Source organism: Schistocerca gregaria, chromosome 10, assembly GCF_023897955.1.
Source record: "Schistocerca gregaria isolate iqSchGreg1 chromosome 10, iqSchGreg1.2, whole genome shotgun sequence".
Taxonomy (NCBI): domain Eukaryota; kingdom Metazoa; phylum Arthropoda; class Insecta; order Orthoptera; family Acrididae; genus Schistocerca; species Schistocerca gregaria.
In genome coordinates, this window is record NC_064929.1 from 213,772,735 (window position 1) to 213,794,328 (window position 21,594).

Below are 21,594 nucleotides of genomic sequence, written 5' to 3' on the forward strand. Positions count from 1 at the left end.
GTCCTGGAGGTTAGTGTGTTTTTGCGGCAGTGTACTTTTCTTCGTCTTGCTGATGCTGTCCGGCATGATGTGTAGTTCGACAGCCCCTTGATTGTGGTGTGATTGTGGTTTCTTTTGTCTACCTTCGTGTAGTGGTTCCTTCTGACTTTCAGTGTTTTAAACACCGGATTCTGAAGACGCAGTGCTGTCTGTCACTTCGCCCTCCCTTCAATTATTCCATCATTGTACCGGTTATCACACATTAGGTGGATTTGGTAAGAGGATTGATCGACATTTAAACTGTCCCTAGTTTGAGTTGTCATCGTGTTAGGTGAACATAACTTGTGGCTGCCTGTCTCACCACTTACGCAGCTGTAGGGACTTTTCTCAGGTCAATCCTTGGAGCACTGTCTGTGGGTTACTCCCTTTTTTATTTCGTCTGATTGTGTCAATTGTTTAAAAAATTATATTTTGTTTAAATTATTCCCATTGCTTGTGGCCTTCAGCCGTTAAATAATTTTGAATTCTTTCATAACAAGGCCTTCAGACATAAGTGAAGCTTGTGTTACAGTCAAGTTTTTAAATTATTGTTTAAAAAATTATTTTGGTATTTTTAACGAGTAATTGTCTTCCTCATTTGTGATTCAGGCCTTCAGCTGTTGATTGTTCTGAAGTATTGCTTGTGGCCTTCACCAACAAATAATTTTGAATTATTTCTTAATTAGGCTTTCAGCTGTCAGTGTAGCTTGTGTTACAGTCAGTTTTTAAAATGATTGTTTTTAAGAATTATTTCCTTAAATAAAGTGTATGTGTTTACTGTGCAACCAACAGTAACTGATTAGGCCCCATCCACACCTTTTCCTGCTTTTCTGAAGTCCCATGTCTCGGAATGCATTCCTGCACTCACACAGTATTTAATACTCTCCAGATTTCTGGAGTTACAGGTCGTCTTTTACTGTTGCTAAAAGGGATATGGCCTCTGATGGCAGGCGATATTCACATTTGATATATAGTCGTCATAAAATTCTACCAATTTTTCCAGATACATTGCCCACATGTGGAATGTTGGCTATCTTTTTTGGTCAGTCTTCATTGCGTGTCAGCTGTGGCACAGTCTTCCGCTTGAAGGTGCATCAAATTTGGTGGTCGCTAAAGCTATTTCTCTGGAACCCATCCCTTAGGTGGTTCAGTTCCGGGCTTGGGCTTTCATTGTGGGAGATCACAAGAGCTCTGCAGACCAGCATGTACAGCACTCCTTTCCTTTGTGATAGGCTATGACAGCTAAAGGTGGAACATACTGGTCTGTGTGAGTTTTCTTCCGATAAACAATGCGTCCCAGTGTTCCGTCCAGTTTTCTCTGAACCAGAAGATCCGAGAATGACAGCTGGACAATTTATTCCACCTCCATCATGAATTTAGTTTTGTTGTGGATAGATACAAAACACAACACATCACATTGATAGGAGAGTCTGTACTTCAGGAGGTTATCCAAAATCCATCTACATGACAATCCCCTCAACAAGGACAGTGGATTTCAACTTGAGTCTGGTAGCTCATCTATAAACGAGACTGTGTCCTTGAGTGACTCAATCTGGAGTACTGCTAGAGTGTTTGGATGCCCATCAGATCAAATTAAAGGGAGACAGCTCAACAGTTCATAGACGTGCTGCTAGATTCGTTACCAGTAGTTTCAAGAAACACCTGAATATTACAGAGATTCTCCATGGAATCAAATGGGAATTCCTGAAAGGAAGGAGATGTTCTTTTCATGAAATGCTATTGAGAAATTAACTAAACAAGTACTGTTTTTTGCCTTGTTTCACAGATTTTATTACTGTTACTGCACAACCTAGGTTTTTGTGAAACAAGGCAAAAACAGTATTTGTTTAGTTAATTAGCAATGTTTCACCAACAACCCACAGTTGATTCCTATTGAGAAAACTTAGAGAATCAGCATTTACAACAGGCTACAGAGTGATCACCACTGTCACCGACCTATATCTCAATTAACGACTGTGAAGGCAAAAGAAAAGACAGTTGTCTCCCCTTGCTACATTTGTGCGTAAAATGGGGAAAGAAAATGATTAAGAGTGGTACAAGGTACCCTCCTGTCACACACCATGTGACGGTCGATCGAGTATGCTTAGTGTAGTCCAGTAGTGGTGATAGCTACATTTAAAAGTAGAAAGAGCTGTTCACAGTTTTCATAATTCTTAGTTCCTTTCTCAAGGAGGTGAGGGGGATAGATTTTTAAAGGTTTGGGGAGTGTCAGGTTACTTGTGCCACAGCTTGGGAAGGACCAAACTATTGTGACGATGTGAGCAGACAAAAACCGACGGGACGGATTCCGTAAGAGTAGGAGATTGAAGTACTACATTGTTAAGAACTGTGTCAGCCACTGTCAAGAGTTGATGTAAGAAGAAACTAAAAAGTGAAACTGAATTGCGAGTACGAGGAAGGAGAAGTAGAATGAATAGTGCCTTTAAAAACTGAGAGAAAAGCAGTAAATAAGATAGGCAGAAAATGAAAAGAGAAAGAGCAAGAAAGATGAAGGTAAGGGGGCAAAAATGCCCACATCCAAGTAGGACTTGCACGTTGAGATTTTCGAACAAACTTAATTACGTATGTGGACAGTTCACCCATTCCGAGGATTGAGAATCTTGACCACTTTTGCCTGGTACTGACATAGATGCGGGCAAGATATCAGTCTGAGATATTCCACAATTTTTGAGAGTGTTTTAATTTCAATAATGTAAACGTGAGATAAAGTCATGTAGGAGGCAGGTGATCACTATTATAATAATCAGTAGTTATGCATTCAGGCGTCACTATGGTAGAAATCAAACATGAGACAAGGAATGACTTTATTGCTCATACAACACATTTTGGAATTTATCTGCCGTCAGATTTACAGGAGCAGTATGGCATTTCCAGTTGTGTTGAACAATCAAGATTACATTCAAAAGATGCAGTGTCTACTTTCTGATTCGGCGTATTGCAAAATCAGTGCTGACCCTTCTAAGAGTGTTGAGAGAAAGACAAATAACCTCCTGAAGAAAAGTTCTTTGTCACAGGAGGCTATCAAGAGTCTTAATTCTTACTGTGCTGTACCACCTAGATTATATGGCCTCCCTAAGGTCCATGAAGAGGCTGTCCTGTTGAGACCTATTGTTTCTAATATTGGTGCTCCGACATATCGTGTAGCTAAACATCTTGCTAGTTTGTTGAGCCCGCTAGTAGGTAGGTGTGAACACCACATTAAGAACTTTGCAGATTCCTTACGTCGATTGCAGGGATTGCATTTGAATGACTCTGATATTTTAGTCAGTTTTGATGTGGTTTCTCTTTTCACTTGCGTTCCTCTCTCTGATTCGTTGCAGCTAATTGAGGTTAAGTTTGGTGTCGAGTTACCAAATTTGTTTTGACATGTGCTGATTTCCACTTACTTTTTGTTCAATGGTCAGTACTACGAACAGACTGATGGAGTTGTAATGGGAAGCCCGTTGTCACCTATTGTGGCCAATACGTTTATGGAGGACTTTGAGCAACGTGCATTGGAGTCAGCGACCTTGAAACCTGTGTGTTTTTTCAGGTATGTAGACAATACTTTTCTTGTTTGGCCTCTTGATAGTGAGGATTTAAACCGGTTTTTGGAACATCTGAATTCAATCCATCCGAATATTCAGTTCACTATAGAGGTGGAAAAGAATGGATGCCTTCCCTTCCTTGATGTGTTGGTCAAAAGGATGACTGATGGTACGTTGGGACATTCTGTTTATAGGAAGCCCACCCACACTGACTTGTATCTGCGAGCTGATAGTTGTCACCATCCAGCTCAGCGTGAAGGGGTACTTCGCACCTTGGTTCACAGGGCCCACGTTATCTCAGACCTTGAAAGTTTGGCAGCTGAGCTAGCACATCTCGAAGTCACCTTTCGTCAGAATGGTTATAGTAAGAGGCAGATCAAACGTGCGTTGCGCTATCAGCCTTCTGTGTAACGGGTGAGTGACGATAGCAACGAAGTGGCACCCAAGTCTACGGCCTTTTTGCCTTACGTAGGAAGCATTTCTAACAGGATTGGCCGTACTCTGCGGAAATATGATGTGAAATGTGTTTTTCGACACCTTCTAAGATTAAGGCCCTGTTGGCGTCCATAAAAGATGATCTTGGTTTGCGTAAGGCTGGGGTCTATTGTATTCCCTGCAGTTGTGGCATGTCATTTTTGGTCAGACAATCAGGACTGTGGAAGACTGGTGTATTGAACATAAGCGTCACACAAGCTTACAACAGCCGAGCAAATCCACTATTGCAGAACATTGCCTTGACACCGGTCATCCTGTGGAATGCAACAACACGGAGATTCTGGCTTGCACGTCCAGCTATTGGGATAGTGTTATTAAGGAAGCTGTTGAAATCAGACTATCAAGCAACCTTATTAACAGAGATGGTGGATTTTGTTTAAATGCTGCTAGGAATCTGTCTCTGTCTCTCATCAAAAAAAGCACAGAATTAGTGCTACCTCACCTGTTGATTAATAGTAACTATCAATATTTCTGATGTTGGTTATCTTTGGTTGTGTTGACACTTGTTCCGTGTGTGGTGTCTTCCTTGTTTCTCCTCTGTGAACCGAGGTTCTCCACATGTGCCCCATTTGCTGCCATCCACTCATCTACGTGTCCTTCACTAGCTTCTTCACATCCAGGGATTGTCTGTATCATTTTTAATATATTTTCCTCTTCATTTTCAACCAGGTTGTCCTGAAATTCAAGAGATGTCCACAGTTTTCTCCACAATTTTCTCAGAGTATTTTCTGAGAAATATTCTGCCGTGCCTCAGTGGCCCAATAAACAACATCCTTCACATTGCTCTTTTTTATTTTGTCCACCAAGGGAATGTTTTCATCTTTGGTTAGCATTCTTAAAAATTGTGTTCTGTAAATGTTTGCAGTATGTCCCGGTCCATCAGCTGTAGAAGTGGTGTAACATTCGGCAGCAAAAATTTCGCCACAATTTCTCCAACACATAATTTCTCAGAGCTGGGGTGAGATGGTGCATTATCAATCAAAAGGATTACATGGGGAGGCAAATAATTTCCCTTAGAAAACCGTTGAATAGAGGGAACAAACTGGCCGTGAAACCATTCTGTGAACAGCTTACTATCCATCCATGCTTTTTTCTGGTTGCGATAATATACGGGCTTTGTGTTGCAGTTTTTAAAAACTCTGGGATGAGCAGATTTGCTGATCAGCATTAAAGGCAGCTTGTGATTACCAGCAGTGTTGCTGCCCACTAATAAAGCCATACAATCTTTGCACATTTTAAAACCAGGAGCATGGTCTTCCGCTTTTGATGCCAGGCTTTTTGTTGGCAATGCCTTAAAATTACGGCCAGTCTCATTAGCGTTATAGATTTGTTGGGGAGAATACTTTCCCTGTCTTATCATTTTTTCAAACTCATCCAAGTATTCCCTCACTGCATCACAGTCAGAAGAAAGCTTCTCTCCAGTAGTTTTTAGCTGACAGGTCTGTGACATTTTTTGAATCTGTCCAACCGACCCGTACTTGCACTAAAAGACTCATAAACATTTATTAACTTGTTGAGGTAAACAGCCTTCTCCTGAACCAGTGCTCCACTCAGGGGAGTTCCCCTTTCTCTTTCTTGTGTAAACCAAAGGAAAAGAGCTTCATCCACTTTATCGTACTGGGATTGCCAAATTTCGAGTGTTTTCCCCGAAGAAGTTGCACAGGACTGTTCGAGCTTTACTCGGTTCTTCTTCCAATCACAAATGGTTGCTTTACCGACACCCAGTTCCATTGCCAGTTTAGATACATTCTCATCCCTGTCTATCCGCTTCAAAGCATTCATTTTTCTTTGAGAGTTAACAATGTACGTTTCCATTTACTTGTGATAAAAATATGTACACCACTACACCCAAACGAATACAATACAATTGTTATGCGTGCCAGCGGTCGATAACTAACCTAACCGAGCGCTTTGTGAGGCAACTGGCAGTGCACTGACCTCGGACGCTATAAAGGTCCCAACAGTGCACAACAAAAAGGGCAGGGAGTGAAAGTGAGCCATTGTTCCCACACTTGTTCCCATTTGTTACCATGGTGTACCTACTTATCTGCTCAGTATACTCCATTCTAGAAACTCATGAGTGTAATTCCGGCTAAGCTGAACAAATCGGTAATCTGAACGAGGTCCAGTCCCAATTAGTATGGATTAACGGGCCTCTACTGTACTTGTATTGTGGAACATTGCTTCTTTCCAAATTTCAGAATTCTAGGTCAATGAGAAGTACTCTATAGGTTTTGAAGAGGGAGTTTGCGAGCATCAAAATATATGACATAAATGGCTGCACCTTTTGATTGTGCTGACCTAGAATCTTCAATTTTCTACACCGCCAAGGGACCATAGGCCTCAGTACGTGATGTAAATTTCAACAGGATGTGTCTGCCTGTTCCAGAGGGAAAGGAACAGGCAGGCAGATGGGCAACAAAGCGATCCTGTAAGGGTTTTGTATTTGCAAATTGAGGTTTGGAACCCTAAAAATGGAAAAACGAAGAAATATAAGAAGGGGGAGGGAGAAATAGATTTGAGTAAATAAGGAAATATAACCTGTGAAAAAAATTTAAGCCGGTGGAGGGAGGAGGCATGTGAATGGAGGTTAAATGCAGAGGATGGGAGAATGTGAGAATGTGTTAGAGAATAAGTTCTCGTCTCCAGAATTCAGGGAAAATAGTGCTGGGTGGATTAATCTAAATGGGGAGAAATAGTTTTTTCTTGTGTGTATATTAACACCCTCAGAATTTTGCTTCCTCAAAGCCCATTTTCACAGAGCAAGCATCGTCATAAGATCATCGGCTGGCATAACGGCCCCCGAGCAGTCTCTGTTGGCTGTGAGGCTGCTTCGTCGGAGGGAGCTCCGCACGTTTTCATACGATAGCTGCAGTGCCGTTTCATTCAGTAGAGTGTCCCGAATGCTACCTGTGCCAGCCGGGCGGGAGACCTGTTGGCGTCCGACTTTGTGGCCCAGAAAGCGGGACCTCGCCACGAGCGCACCGTGCCCAGGGGATGCTCGACTGCAGCGTAACCCCGGAGTGTCTCTCAGTTGTCGCAGTTGACTCTGCAGTGAAGCAAAGAAAGCATTATTTATTTAAATGGTGGAATCAGGGAACAGTCGTTCTCATATATTGAGAAAACTCACAGTTAATTTAACAAATATTTGTTCTCGAAACAAACAGTTTGCTACGATACAACTTGCAGCGGGCTGTGTACAATTTCATCAGCACGCAAACTGGCCGTCCGTACTCCCAGTAGCTGACAACCGAGTGTACCACCTAGCAAACATATGACGACTCTTACTCCGTGTGAGATGTGCTCGAGGTAAATACAAGTCACCCATTCTGTTTGCTTGTAATTTTACAGCTTTCTCAAACAAATTTTCCTTGTGATACCAATAATCGCTTCGTAATCTCATGCACTTGTGAGCTCTGACTGTTCCCGTAGAAAAATAACTCTGCATACGTTAGAATGTATAGGCCAAGCGTACACTGCCGTAGCCACTGCGTGCCAGACTAGTACCGTAGGGGGCCACGATCTGACACTGGACAGGTTACAGGCCTCTCTGTCCTCAATCTTTCTTTTCATTCATGCAGTTGGAAGTACAGTTGTAAGAAATGATAGAAACAGGTAACTAGTCATTTTTAATGGGTTCCATTGTTTTACAACTCTGGGATGACATTTCAGAAATTTAATTATACCAGCTATTATGTTTATCATGTAGGTAAGAGAAATTCCGTGTTTCACAGCAGAATGTGTATTTTGTTTTTATCAAAACATTCCATCTCAAAAGACAGAATTTTTCTTATGTACACGATAAACAGAACTGAAGTAGCATAGCAACTGTGGAAGAATGGCCACAGACATTAACAGTATTATATTAGCTGTCTTTCTGAACCAGACGATTATTAACACTGAAAGGTTTCTTGAAAATATGTCACTGTTAAGGCAGTTTGGAATCTAGAGCCACAAAAATTGGTATGTGGTTTCTTGATCAGAAATAAAGAAATATGTATTTCAGCATTTTTAGAAATTTTTCACCCCTATGATGGTGAAATAATGGGTGATAGATTAAAAAAAATCATTATTGAAGAATTACTACAGCATTTTTTAACGCTACATCTATGAAAATTGGTATTTCATTTCTCGATTAGAAATTAAAAAAAAAAAGGGTTCTGATACGGCCTCCTGTCTTGACAAGCTACACTGTCTTAAAATTCTCCCAGTAAACAGAAGTTGACCACATGCCTTCCCTTCTACCGACCTGATGTGCTCGTTCCATTTCGTATCGCTTCTCGATGTTACACCTAGATACTTAATCAATGTGGCTGTGTCACGCGGCACACTACTAATGCTCTGTTCGAATGTTACAGGATTGTTTTTCCTACTCATCCATATTAACTAACATATTTCTACATTTAGAGCAAGCTGCCATTTATCACACCGACTAGAAAATCTGTCCAAGTTGTCTCGTGTCCTCCTACAGTCAGTCGACAGTGACACCTTTCCGTACAGTGCAGCGTCATCAGCAAATGACTCTACATTGCTACTCCTCTCGTCTGCCAGGGTAAGAGTGATTCTATTGCACTTCACTGGAGCACTTCTGACACTACCTTTGTCTCTTCTGAGAATTCGCCATCAAGGACATACTGAGTCCTATTTCTTGATAAGTCTTTGACTCCCTCACATATATGAGAACCTCTTAATACACTCTTACCTTCAGTAACTGACGCCAATGGGGAACAGTGTTAAATGCTTTCTAAAATACGGAATCTGCCTGTCAGCCTTCATCCGCAGTTCGCAGTATATCGTGTAAGAAAGGTGTGAGTTGTGCTCCACACGAGTGATGCTTTCTAAAACCCTGTCGATTTGTGGAAATAAGCTTTTCGGTCTCTGGGAAATTTATTATATTTGAACGCAGAATAGTTCGAGGATTCTGCAGCAAACTGATGCTAAGGATATTGCTCCTAATTAAGTGGATCTGTTCCTTTCCTCTATTTATGTACAGGAGTCACCTGCAAATTTTTTTGGTCGCTTGGGAGTTTTCACCGGGCGAGAGATTAGCGATAAATGTGATCTGAGTAAGGAACCGGTGTCACACGGTACTGTCTTTAAACCAAATTGGGATTTCATCTGGACGTAGTGACTTATTTGCTTTTGACTCTTTCAGTTGCGTCCCTATACCAGAGATGCCCATTTCCGTGCCCTCCACGTGGGAGTCTGTGCGACAGTCAAATGACACTACATCTGTACCATCCTCCTGTGCGAATGAGCTCTTAAACATGAAAATTGAAACATCGGTTTTCCTTTTCCTGCCTTCTACTGTCTCCCCAGACTGGTTGCCGAGTGGCCAGATAGAAGCCTTCAATCTTCTCAGTGATCTCTATGTGTTGCCATAATTTTCTGAGGCTCTCGGCAAGATCTTTCACTACGGTACGACGGTTGACGTTGTCATTTGTTTTGTGCATTGACCTTCTTATGGACACATTAATTTCTACCGACTTTTGCTTGTCGACATTTGTGCATTCTTTTTTGAAGAAAAAGACAGCAGCTGTGTGTGTTTCTTTACATTCCTCACTATTTGTCAGTGTTTTTTTGTCTCGCAATAGGTCTGTCGTACCTGACTCTGGACGCAGACGTCAAGGAGAAACTGATCGAGGACCGAGAAGCCCTCCGTGCCTTGTTCGACGTGGCCCGTTCCGGAGACCAGTCGGTAACGTTCTGCTCCGTGACTGCACTGGTCAACCTGGCAAACGCGTACGAGAAGCAAGAGGTCATTCCAGAGATGGTAGAGCTGGCCAAGTTTGCGAAACAGCACATACCACAGGAACATGAACTGGACGATCCCGACTTTGTTACCAAGCGTCTCCTGGTAAGTAATGCGCCCTGTGATTAACTTGCTGTGACGCACCTTACTCTTATGTTACATCATGCTGGCATTCTGCATACATCGTATTTAGAAATACAGTATAAAACACTATATATGTGTATTTTCTCTTTACTTGCAGGTTCTATCCAGGAATATTTACTACTATCGTCCAGATATTATCACAATTTTTACGATGTAGGATATTGGCTCTTAACAAGTTATTTATATTATTGCTATAGGGTTAAACAGAGGTGATCTTTGTAACTCTGTGCTAGAGATGTTGTTCAGCTTGAGGTGTTCATTATATTATTTTTGTAGTCTTCGATATATTCAGTGCTCGCTTATTCTTTCTCGCTTTCCTTTAATTGAACTTTTTTGGAACATTGTGTAAGTGTTTGAGGGGGTAGATCATTTCATTTTGATAGTCCAATAACAGATAGTCTTTGACTCTTTCATATCAGAAAATACTTTTCTTTTTTAATTAGTTGTTTAAAGTGTACAAAAAAATATGGGAAAGTTGACAAGTCTCCAGACAACATCGTTTATGTGTACACTTCGCAAAAAGATATGTATTTGTCTCTTTCATGATAGTACTAATTTGCAGCATGTTGTGTCGCTTTCGTGATCAAATTTATACGGTTTTGACAGTTTTTTAGTACAAGATATGATATGTAACTGCATATTGCAAAAGTTAAACTTGTACGGTATTTTGTGTACTTTTTCTTCGTTTCACAATTTCAGTAATAAAGGTCACAGGAAATTAAAACAAAATGGCAATAACTTCCCAAAGTCACCAGGCTTCAGCTAAATGTGTTGTTCTGCCCGATAGAACCCAAACCGCTCCCAATGAAGTATACGAAGCCTTGTTGCTCTGATCGCCACTCATTCGAGATTAAACATAAAAATTAAACATTTTGTAATTATAATTTTTCACGATTGATATGGAGGCATTCTTTATGATTAGGTACTGTTTTTTATTCGAAGCATCTTGTATTTAATTCAGAAAGTGTTACATTAATTATTGATCTGAGTTCAGATACAGGCTTTACTGCACGGTAGGGAACTAGCAAATTGTTGTGCCAAAGAAAGGTTCCCCGTAACAAAAGAACTAATTGCTTTGTAATACTTGTCAGTTTTTAATTTTTTATTGCTGTTTAATGTAAATACTATGCAATCATCACTTTGTTACTAGGTGGTAAGTGTGATGGCTTTAAAAAAAGTAAGCAAACACAGGGCACACAAATACAGAAACTGTCCACGGAAATACTCTCAATTATATGTGACATTTAGTCGGTTATAAAGACCACAATGAGGTTCAAAAGTCCACAATGATTCTAGGAGTCACCATATTGTTTGATGTGAACATGGTACGATGCTAGCGGAAAGTTGGTGAATCATCTTGCTTAATCTCTTGCTTAATGATACTTACTAATCATGATACAGCTCACGGGAGAAAAATATGTGATTTGAATCACCTTCTCATGATGATTGGCACAAGCTGGGCAGGGAGTCTGTAATGTCTGTCCCATGGAGGTGAGTGGGAAAGTTTCCATGATGGAAGCATATCCGCAGAATGAACATTACATCAGGTCCTGCCTGCTATACATCCAGTCGATAAACCACCACCTTCTGTGAGGGGAGGGGGCAATTTTCATGTATATTACTGGTCGCTCTAGGCCATCATGTTTGTTCCCATATTTATTTCCAAGTATTATGTACCATTGTTTTAAGTTTATATATGTGGTGGGATGCATTGAAAAAGAAGACACACAAATGCACGGTGTATGTTGCATCCTGTGTGAAGATCTTCATGTGCTGGTTTTGTTGACTGCCTCTGTGTGCTACTCGTCATAACCCTCACTTATTAAGGTAAATAACACCTGTAACAGGAAACAGTTCTTGAAGAAATGTTCGCCAGAGCCCAATGGAACCTACAGTAAAACTCCCTTTTTACACATTTCAGCAGACTGACACAAAGAAGTGCAAAATGTGGGGAAGGGTAAAATACAGGAACACATAGGAAACACAAGAAGCTGCAGATTTTGTGCCTATTGTTCTCTGTTTACGAAAACTGCCAACTTAAGTGTTTTAACCAGTATTGTGTTACAAGTTTTATTTACCGTAATTTTACACTGAAGAGCCAAAGAAACTGTTATACTTGCCTAATATCATGTGTGGCCCGTGTGAGCATGCAGAAGTCCCGAAACACAACGTGGTGTGGACTCAACTAATGTCTGAAGTAATGCTGAAGGGATGTGACACCATGAATCCTGCAGACTGTCCATAAATCCATAAGAGTACGAGAGGGTCTAGATCTCTTCTGAACAGCATGTTGCAAGGCATCTCAGATATGCTCAATAATATTCATGTCTGGGGAGTTCGGTGGCCAGTGGAAGTGTTTAAATTCAGAAGAGTGTTCCTGATGCCACTCTGTAGCAATTCTGAGTGTGGGATGTCGCATTGTCCTGCTGGAATTGCCCAAGTCCATCAGAATGTACAATGGACACGAATGGACGCAGTGGTCAGACAGCATGCGCATGTACGTGTCACATGTCAGTCATATCTAGACATATCTGGAGTCCCATACCACTCCAGCTGCACATATTTCTCACCATTACAGAGCCTCCACCAGCTTGAACAGTCCACTGCTGATATGCAGTGTCCACAGATTCGTGAGGTTATATGCCTTCATTTACTCGATACAAACGAGACTCATCCGACCAGGCAAGACGTTTCAATTCATCAACAGTCCAACATCGGTGTCAATAGGCCCAGGTGCGGCATAAGGCTTTGTACTGTGCAGTCATTAAGAGTACACGAGTGGGCCTTTAGCTCTGAAAGCCCATATCGATGATGCTTTGTTGAATGGTTCACATACTGACACTTGTTGATGATTGAAATCTGCAGCAATTTGCTGACTGGTTTCACTTCTGTCACGTCAAACGATTCTCTTCATTCATCATCGGTCTCTTCCTTGCAGGATATTTTTACGGCAGCAGCGATGTCAGAAATTTGATTTTTTATCGGATTCCTGATATTCACGGCACACGTGTGAAATGGTCGTACGGGAAAATCCCCACATCATTGCTACCTCGGAGATGCTGTGTCCCATTGCTCGTGTACCAACTACAACACCACGTTCAAACTCATTTAAATCTTGATAACCTGCTATTGTTGCAGCAGTAACCGATCTAACAACTGCGCCAGACACTTGCCTTATATGGGTGTTGCTGACCACGGCACCGTACTCTGCCTCTTTACTTATCTCTGTATATGAATACACGTACCTGTACCAGTTTGTTTGGCATTTGACTGTATAATGACTATCAGTAATAAGTCTCACATTTGAACTTGATTATCTTTTTAATGTAGTTTCACAAAAGACTTTTGCTTCCATGTTTTATTTAAACCATTGGATTTGATCAGAGAGAAGAAAAGAACTCTCACTTGCGTGTGTGTTAGCACTGAGCTATTGCCTTCACGATAATCACAAAGACAGTGGCTGAGTGCTGACACACGCAAATGCGAGCACAGGTTTTCCTGTTCACTCCGATTGTGTCAGATGGCGTAGATAAAACCTGGAAGCCAAAGTTTTATGTGAAACCACATTAAAAAGATGTATGTGTGTTCTAATGTAAGACTTATTAGTGATAATCATAATAAAATTACAGCAAATAAAACTTTTAATACAGTATTGGTTAAAACACTAAATTTGGCAGTCTTCATAAGTGGAGAACAATAGGCCCAAAATCAACAGCTTGTTGCTGAGAAGGAGATCACTCAGTTCAGGGACATCCCAGGTAAGAAAGAGAGCAGAAATTGTCGTCGAGTTACGGAACATCTCGAGGAGGAATGTTTACATCTGTCATCAGGTTGTACCGACCTAAGACTGCACACCAAGTACAGATCAGCATATTTGACGCTGAAGTAGCAAAGATTTGTGAAAGCCCATTATAAAGATGGCTGTCTTCAAAAGCACTGGTTATTTGCATAAATGACTGTGAAAGCAAATTAAAGCTGTTGTAATACAACACAATGAGAAGGAGGAAGGTTACGCTACTAATGTCAGCATCATCAGATTGTGATTATCATTAATGCAGTGACTCAGCGTAATTTCCCACCCTTTCAAACACTGCAAACCTATAACACAGGTGGCCGTGGGCCGACACACCGACAATGAAAATCTCACTTACCTTGCTAACACTACATTATACGATCAGCAATTCTGCATATAGTCTGTTTTCCGCTTTGTTCCCAGGTTTACTTCGAGCAGGAATATGATGTGCTTTTTGCAGAAGCCAGTGTTAAAAGCTGTGATAATGTCAAAGAAAACTTAAAATGTGGGAAATGTTGTAACACAGAATTGTTAATTACAGGAAAACGTGGTATTGAGAGAATTGTTGGGACAAGCAAAAATGAACGTAAAAAGGGGGAACACATAAAGTGCGTCAACATAAAAATGAGATTTTTATTGTATATGGAGATCACTCCAGAGTAGAAATATCAGTTTCCTACACTAGTCGATTAAAATGTATTTCACAAGTAAAGTTACAGGTAGGCAAGAGGGTGAAGATGCCAAGTTCAGGATCTTTTGCACTAAAGACACAGTAAACTCTGCAGTTCCCCCTTTTAGAGGCGGTCAAGTAATGGCAAACTGAGGCAGAGCCAGCCACAATGGATGCTCACATGACCGACCTGCAGTTGTGTTCATGTTTCCACTGTAATTGCTCTTACCAGATGTATGTGATGTTACGTGTATCCATTAATTGTCTGCACATCCCATCCACAGGAAATTCAGTTGGATTTCCATATCACACTGGCTCAACTACTTTCTGCATCACGTTCATGAAATGAACATTGTTGCCTTCTGTTGTCGTTATGGTAAGAGTCATAGTACACTTAATGGGCCAAATATGACAGGCATCTTGTTCAGACCAAATTACCTAAGAAATTGGAGAGCTTGCTTGGTAGCCACTGTTCTGAGGGAGGGATAATGATTGTATAAAACAAAAGAAGGTGCTAGCCACACATGGTGAATCCAGTGTTTGTGACCCATCAGTGAATGTCATAATCACATCTGACCATTGCATTTCCGTGGTTGTCAAGAATTTGTTAATGGTTGATATTTCACATTTGAGGCACAGATATATCTTGCACGAACTGGATAGCATAGAAGAGATATTTATAAGGGCTAGTTTGCGTGCTTGCTTGGTATTAAGAAATTGTTCATGTGGGGCAGCATTTGCCATTAAGCAGTGGCTTTAGGTTTCATTAATAAAAATAATCGGTCCATATCATTTATTATACACTCCTCTTGTGCAAATATACTACTCACAGCTCCTTGCCAAATATTTGGATGGCACTGAAACATGCAATTGAAATCTAAATTGCAGTTACAAATGTATACTTCTTGGAAATAATGTCAATGAGGAATAATTTCATTTTGATGCCTCATTTTTTTGCTGTTTCTGTCATTCAGTTTACGTTACTTTTGACAGAACAGTTGTTTTAGGATTGGTTGTACCATCTTCAGCTGTGTGTGTTTTAAAAATCATTTATTCATTGTAATCAGTTTTGGTGCTACATCATCAGCCTCTATATACATCAAACAGTGTTACAAAAATGCTAACAAATATTCTTTCATTAATAAACACAATATATACCTAACATTATTTCAGCACATTATCATTAGATGAAGAAAACATACATAAATTGTAATTTGTTCTATTCATTAATTAAAGTAAATCACTTATAGCTACAAAATAATTGTGTTTCATGATAATTGCAGCCAGTCATTAAATAAATCGACCTTCGAGAGTATGTACTAGCAGTAATTGTGAACTCAAAATGGCCACAAAACAGGACTGTTGGTCAGTGAGAGTACTGAAAAGTATATTTTGAGTATATAAATCAACCATATGAACATGTAAACAGTCTCTTACCATCAGTATACACCCTGTAGTTAGCATTAGTGAGTCAAAATGAGCTCTGTCTATGAAGTTCCACTATCTGTGTGTAATATGAGTAATGTGTGTGAGAACGGTTCATAAATAACGACAAGTGTAAATTTGTAGACCCAATAACAGCACAACATACAAATTCTTATGGGGTGTCCTCTCCTCCATAATAAACCACACGTTCTTAGCTCACCACAAAAGTGAAGTTTGTAGTCACTGCAAAATAGGATCACAAACCATAACTAATCTGTCAACTCTGCAATGTCACTGCTCAGACATGACCAAACAGCACACGATATTGATAGGACGTAAGACAGGCAAATTCGAATCCCACTTGAAGCCTTGTGTTGCCTCTCTAAACGAGATACCTAGAGATACCATTAGAAGATAGAACAACTACATTCAATGTCAAAGCCTTAGTAGTAGTCATGTGGCATAATAACCCACACATAATTATGCTGCATGAGTACTATTAGGCTTTGACACTGAATGTAGGTGTTGTGCCTGTGAATGGTATCTTGTTTAGCTAGACACAACATACAGCTTCAAATTCAGATTTGCCTGTCTTCTGTGCTATCCTTATCATGTGGAAGCTGTTCGGTCATGTCAGACATGTGATATTTGTGTGTGGGGAGGAGGGGGAGGTTTGCAAGCAGGTGGTCTCTGTATCTCTCTAATGGATTCCTCAGAAAGCCAGCAACTTTTTATTATGTTTTATGTGCCTCTTCTCCTGTCCTGTGAGTCATCTCCTCTACTCCTTAATTATTTGCATTCTGCAGGAACTTTTGTTACCATACAAATTATTAGGTAATTGCTGGTAGCTTCGAACATAGTGTAAAAGATTCTTAATAGTAACTTCCTGGTTCGAATCTTGCCAATATCAGTATTTTTTTAATCCCATATGCATTGACAATTAGAAACTTAATTTAACAAATGTTGAATCTGTTTTTAAATAAAAATGGCACCTTTTTATTATTAATGACTGTTTCCATAGAAATAAATTAAGATTTGTTACAGACAGGCAAAATTGCTTATTCCTAAATGAAAAAGTATTGTAAAAAGATGTTATTTTATTAAAAAAATATGATTGAATGTTTGTTAGTTAATGTTTCTATTTTTTAATGTAAAACAAGTTGATGTTAGCAAGGTTTGAACAAACAATCTTACAGTTGCGAGACTTAGAAATTGTGCACTGAGTTACTGACACCTGTGCTAATAATTTGCAAATGGTTTTACTCTTAACAGTGCAAAGAAATCTTCTAATCTTCAAAGGTATCTTTTTCTCCAGCTTCTTGAGAATTGCATCATACTGCTTTAGGATATTGATGTCTGGGCATGCAGCTTCAAGTTATATAAGTATGAATAAAATCAAAGAAGGCCAACATGTAAGGTCTGCTCATCAAAGTACATATGAACTTTTGTTCTGGCTTGGACTATATTTGCAATATGTTACGCATTTATTCTGCTAGCTCCTTTTTTTAACCATTATAATAGTACCTCTGTGGTTTGCTTCTCACACCGGCAAAATACACTGTCGACGAGATTCACAGTTACCGCTCGGTCCGTTTTACAGGTCCTCGGAAAGGAGGGCGTGACTTCGGCCCTGGTGGCTCTGGCGAAGACGGACAGCCACAATGCGCGGGAGCTGATCGCGCGTGTGCTGAACGCGCTGTGTGGGGAGACGGAGCTGCGTGGCATTGTGGTGCAGCAGGGCGGTGCCAAGGCACTGCTGCCGCTGGCGCTCGAGGGCTCCGAGCGGGGCAAGCGGCAGGCCTCACAGGCGCTCGCCCGCATTGGCATCTCCATAGACCCCAAGGTCGCCTTCCCTGGCCAGCGCGTGCTCGAGGTGAGTGAAGTGTACACCTTTCTGTTACACCTGGTGGCAGGGTTGTGGTCATTGTGTGTAAGAGGCAGTAAAATAAAAACCAAATACCTGCCACAGTAAGACTGTGGAATCGTTCCACATGCGTTGCAGACATTTATATCACTGGGAGACGGGATGTTCAATTCCTGTTTCATAGAATGCGGTCAGCCACTGACAGATCCACAATAGCATCCACCCTTCCACTTTCTTGCCTGACTGAAACCGATGGCCACGCATCATTCTTCAGGTTACTAAAGATGTGAAAACTCAGTGTTTCTCAATGAAGTCACTGAATCGTAGCCATCATCCGATTGGCAGTGTGGCATGGCTGTTTGTATTTTGCAACATCACTCATTTTATGACCGCACAATTTGAACAGAAAGAACCAGTAATACATCTGCTTTCTGTAGCCACACAAACACCTTAACTTCCATCTGCAGTTACTTCCTGCTAAATCTGTGCACAACGAAAAAGAACAGAGATGCCATACGCAGCAAAGAATTTACATCTTCGTCAGAGATAATTGCTGTTATATAGTTAGCAGAATTAATAGAAATTAATTTAAAAAATTTTATGTAAAATATTTCAAAATATAATTATTTAATCATGAAATAATAATTCTTATGACCATGGATTTCTATGACTTTGTTTTTATGTAAATGAAGATCATAGGATTCCTAATGTATCATTGACTCAATCACATTTCGACATTCATAATAGCAACCTGCACTACCCTAAGGGTGCAACCAGGAAATGATATGTTTCAATAATTGTGAATATATACTGTTTTGATAATGTTGCTTCTATATGCAATAGTAATTAGTTGTGTGTGTGTGTGTGTGTGTGTGTGTGTGTGTGTGTGTGTGTGTCATACTGATAACTTTGACTAAATATGTTATATTTACCACATTAGTAATTTGTGCTGGAACAGTAGGTTGTTTATTTGCATATGTACAACATTTCAATAACTATGCTTAAGTGTCTCAAGCTGAAGCCATAAAAGGCTTCAAAATTGACTGCAAATAACATAATATAAAAAACACAGATGAGTGAAAATTAGTATGAAAATAACTTTCCTGCTCTAAAACAAACATCCATCATAAGCAATTTCCTGAGATGTCACAACTCATATGTTCTCATAATAAAGCGTTCCTTGTGTATTCACATACTGCGTATTTTGAACAGATATTGGCCTTGCGAGTGGCAGTTAATTGCTAATCTGACCAGGATTCACTAATACTGCATTGTCCCCAGTATTTGTATTTTTCTGACCCAATTTGTCCTTCACAGGTGATAAGGCCACTCATATCGCTGCTGCACATGGAGTGCTCAGCTCTGGAGAACTTCGAAGCCCTGCTCGCTCTCTGCAACCTGGCACAGGTTGCGGAGAATGTGAGGGCACGTATTGTGAAGGAGGGCGGCATCCAGAAGATTGAGCACTACATGTACGAGGACCACACGATGCTGAGGAGAGCCGCCACGCAGGTACATGCGGCATAACAGAGGCTGGTGCAAAATTGAAATTGTGTTACGTGATCGAGCAGTTTATTCATTTCCTTCCAGTGTTAAATATGCAAGTGTGAGAGTTATTTGATAAGCCTGATAAAAACACAAGAAAAAATGTATTTTTTTGTAAACAACTCACCTCACTTCTCGACATAATCTCCTTTGAGGAATATACAGTTGGTCCAGCAATCCTCCATCTTTTCCATTCCATCATAAAAATAGGTTCTGTCAAACTCTGCAAGATAGTCATTGAGTGCAAATATCACTCCCTCATTTATGAAAGTTTCTTGCCAGCAAGCCAAAGTTTCAAGTTAGGGAACAAGAAAAAGTCACTTGGGGGCTATGTCTGGTGAGTAGGGTGCGGCACTTTCACCATTGTTATCGCTGATGTGTGGGATTGTGCATTATCCTGATGAAAGAGTCCTTTTTTACATATTAACATGGGACTTCCCAGCTGAAAAAATTATCTTTCCCTTCTTCGTTCCAATGTGACCAGCCTTTGTCCATCATTTTGACTCTGGTGTGTAATGGTGGATCCAGATTTCATCAACCATCACAAATCAGCAGAAAAAGTGTTGCAGATTGCAATTAAACATCACCAGATATTGTGTTGAAATGTTGTCCTGGATGAGTTGTTGGTCGACTGTGAAGAATCGTGGCAACCATCTCGCACATAGCTCCTTCGTAACAAATTCTCCATGAGGGATATTGTGCACTGGCTCAGTTGATATACCTACAGTCTCAGCAATCTCACAATTTTTTTATTTGGTGGTCTTGCATTACCATATCATGGATTTTGTCAATGGTTTCTTTTGTGGTGACCTCAGCTTGGATGGCCAGAGCGTGCTTTATCTTCTGTGCTTATCTGGCCACGTTTAAATTCATTAATCCAAAACTAAATGGTTTTCAATCGTGGTGCAGAGTCTCTATGAACTTCTTGCTGTTCTGTTTTGATTTATGTGGCAGTCCAACCCATCAAATGAAATTGTTTAAAAACAGTATGAAATTCGATTTTCTCCCATTTCAATCACAGTTGACACACTGACCAATTCAGGTGGCTCTCAGCAGTGAACTGTACATTGTTGAAATTTTTTATATGATCCTTGAAATAATCTAGCTTACCACTCATGAAGGAGTAACAAAAATATTCCAACTTTTGTGGAAACTTAACAGACTTATCGGACCATCTGCATAATAATCCTCCCTGGCTATATTTGTCTCACAAAAATTAATGTACAATAACATAGAAAATAAACATGTATCTTGTCTTCAGCCATCTACTGTGTTATGCAATCTGTGGTATGAATTCTTTGAACAAAATTAGAACTCTCCCTTCCTGCCCACTCTAGCTGTTCTCTCTTGCGACCCTTTCTAGCAATCCTCTTCCAATGCCCTCTCTTTTCTCTTACCTTCTACCCTTTCTCTTTTCCTCTTATATTCTACCCTTCTGTTCCTCTCTCTCTCTCTCTCCCCCCCCCCCCCCCTCTCCTCCTCCTTTCCTTACACTTCTCTCTCTCTCTCTCTCTCTCTCTCTCTCTCCCTCCCTCCCTCTCTCCCTCCCTCCCTCCCTCCCTCCCTCCCTCCCTCCTCCCCTCCCCTCCCCTCCCCCTTCCCCTTCCCCTTCCCTACTTCCTTCCTCCCTTCCCTCCTTATCGTAACCCTTAAGACATTGGCACCAATGGACGTACTACATATGTGCACTGTTTTAACCATCAAATCTGACGGATGTATGTCATACTTTTTTCACTCCCGACTTATTTATTTGTAATTTAAATGCTTGTTTTACATTTATAAGTGGTGAGATTAATTGTTTGGCTTGTTGTAAGTGAATTGTTGATGGCTAGCGCATGCCAGTCTCTAATGAATGGTACCAGTGCTACATGAACAGCGTGGGCACTTGGAATGTTGTTAAAGGTTATTTTGTTCTATGTCAGCTGCTGTGTTGTGCTATTGTGTGCATCCTTCCCGTGTATAAAAACATATAAATAGTGAAAATGGCTAACAGATATTGCTTTTCAAAGTTAGTGATTGAAGAACTCTTGAACAATGACTCAGAACTTGATGATCTTTCGGACGACATCAGCGATTTTTCAGAAGACGATGATGACTTACGGGAGCTGGAGTGCGAAACCTGTGCTGCTGATAGACATGATGGTAGTGAGTACGAAAAAGCTAATGCATAAGTTTCTGTTAGCCAGATTTGTCTTTCAGTTCAACAGCCTGCCCTTCATAATGGATTTTGATGCACTCCCTGAATTACCTCTGTTTGAAGAAACGATTGGAATTCAGGTTCCTGTTGATACATTATCAACAGAACTGGATTTTTTGTTGCAATTTTTTTATCATTGCGTG

General features: G+C 40.4%; 1 protein-coding gene across 2 annotated transcripts in view; it reads left to right on the top strand.

Moving 5' to 3' along the window:
- Positions 1-21,594, top strand: part of LOC126293678 (protein unc-45 homolog B) — a 112,826-nt gene that overhangs the window by 57,611 nt on the left and 33,621 nt on the right. For both annotated transcript variants that reach the window (XM_049986971.1, XM_049986970.1), the window contains exons 10-12: positions 9,656-9,918; positions 17,446-17,718; positions 19,027-19,221. In XM_049986971.1, coding sequence (XP_049842928.1) covers positions 9,656-9,918; positions 17,446-17,718; positions 19,027-19,221 — 731 coding nt within the window. The remainder of the gene's footprint in view (positions 1-9,655; positions 9,919-17,445; positions 17,719-19,026; positions 19,222-21,594) is intronic.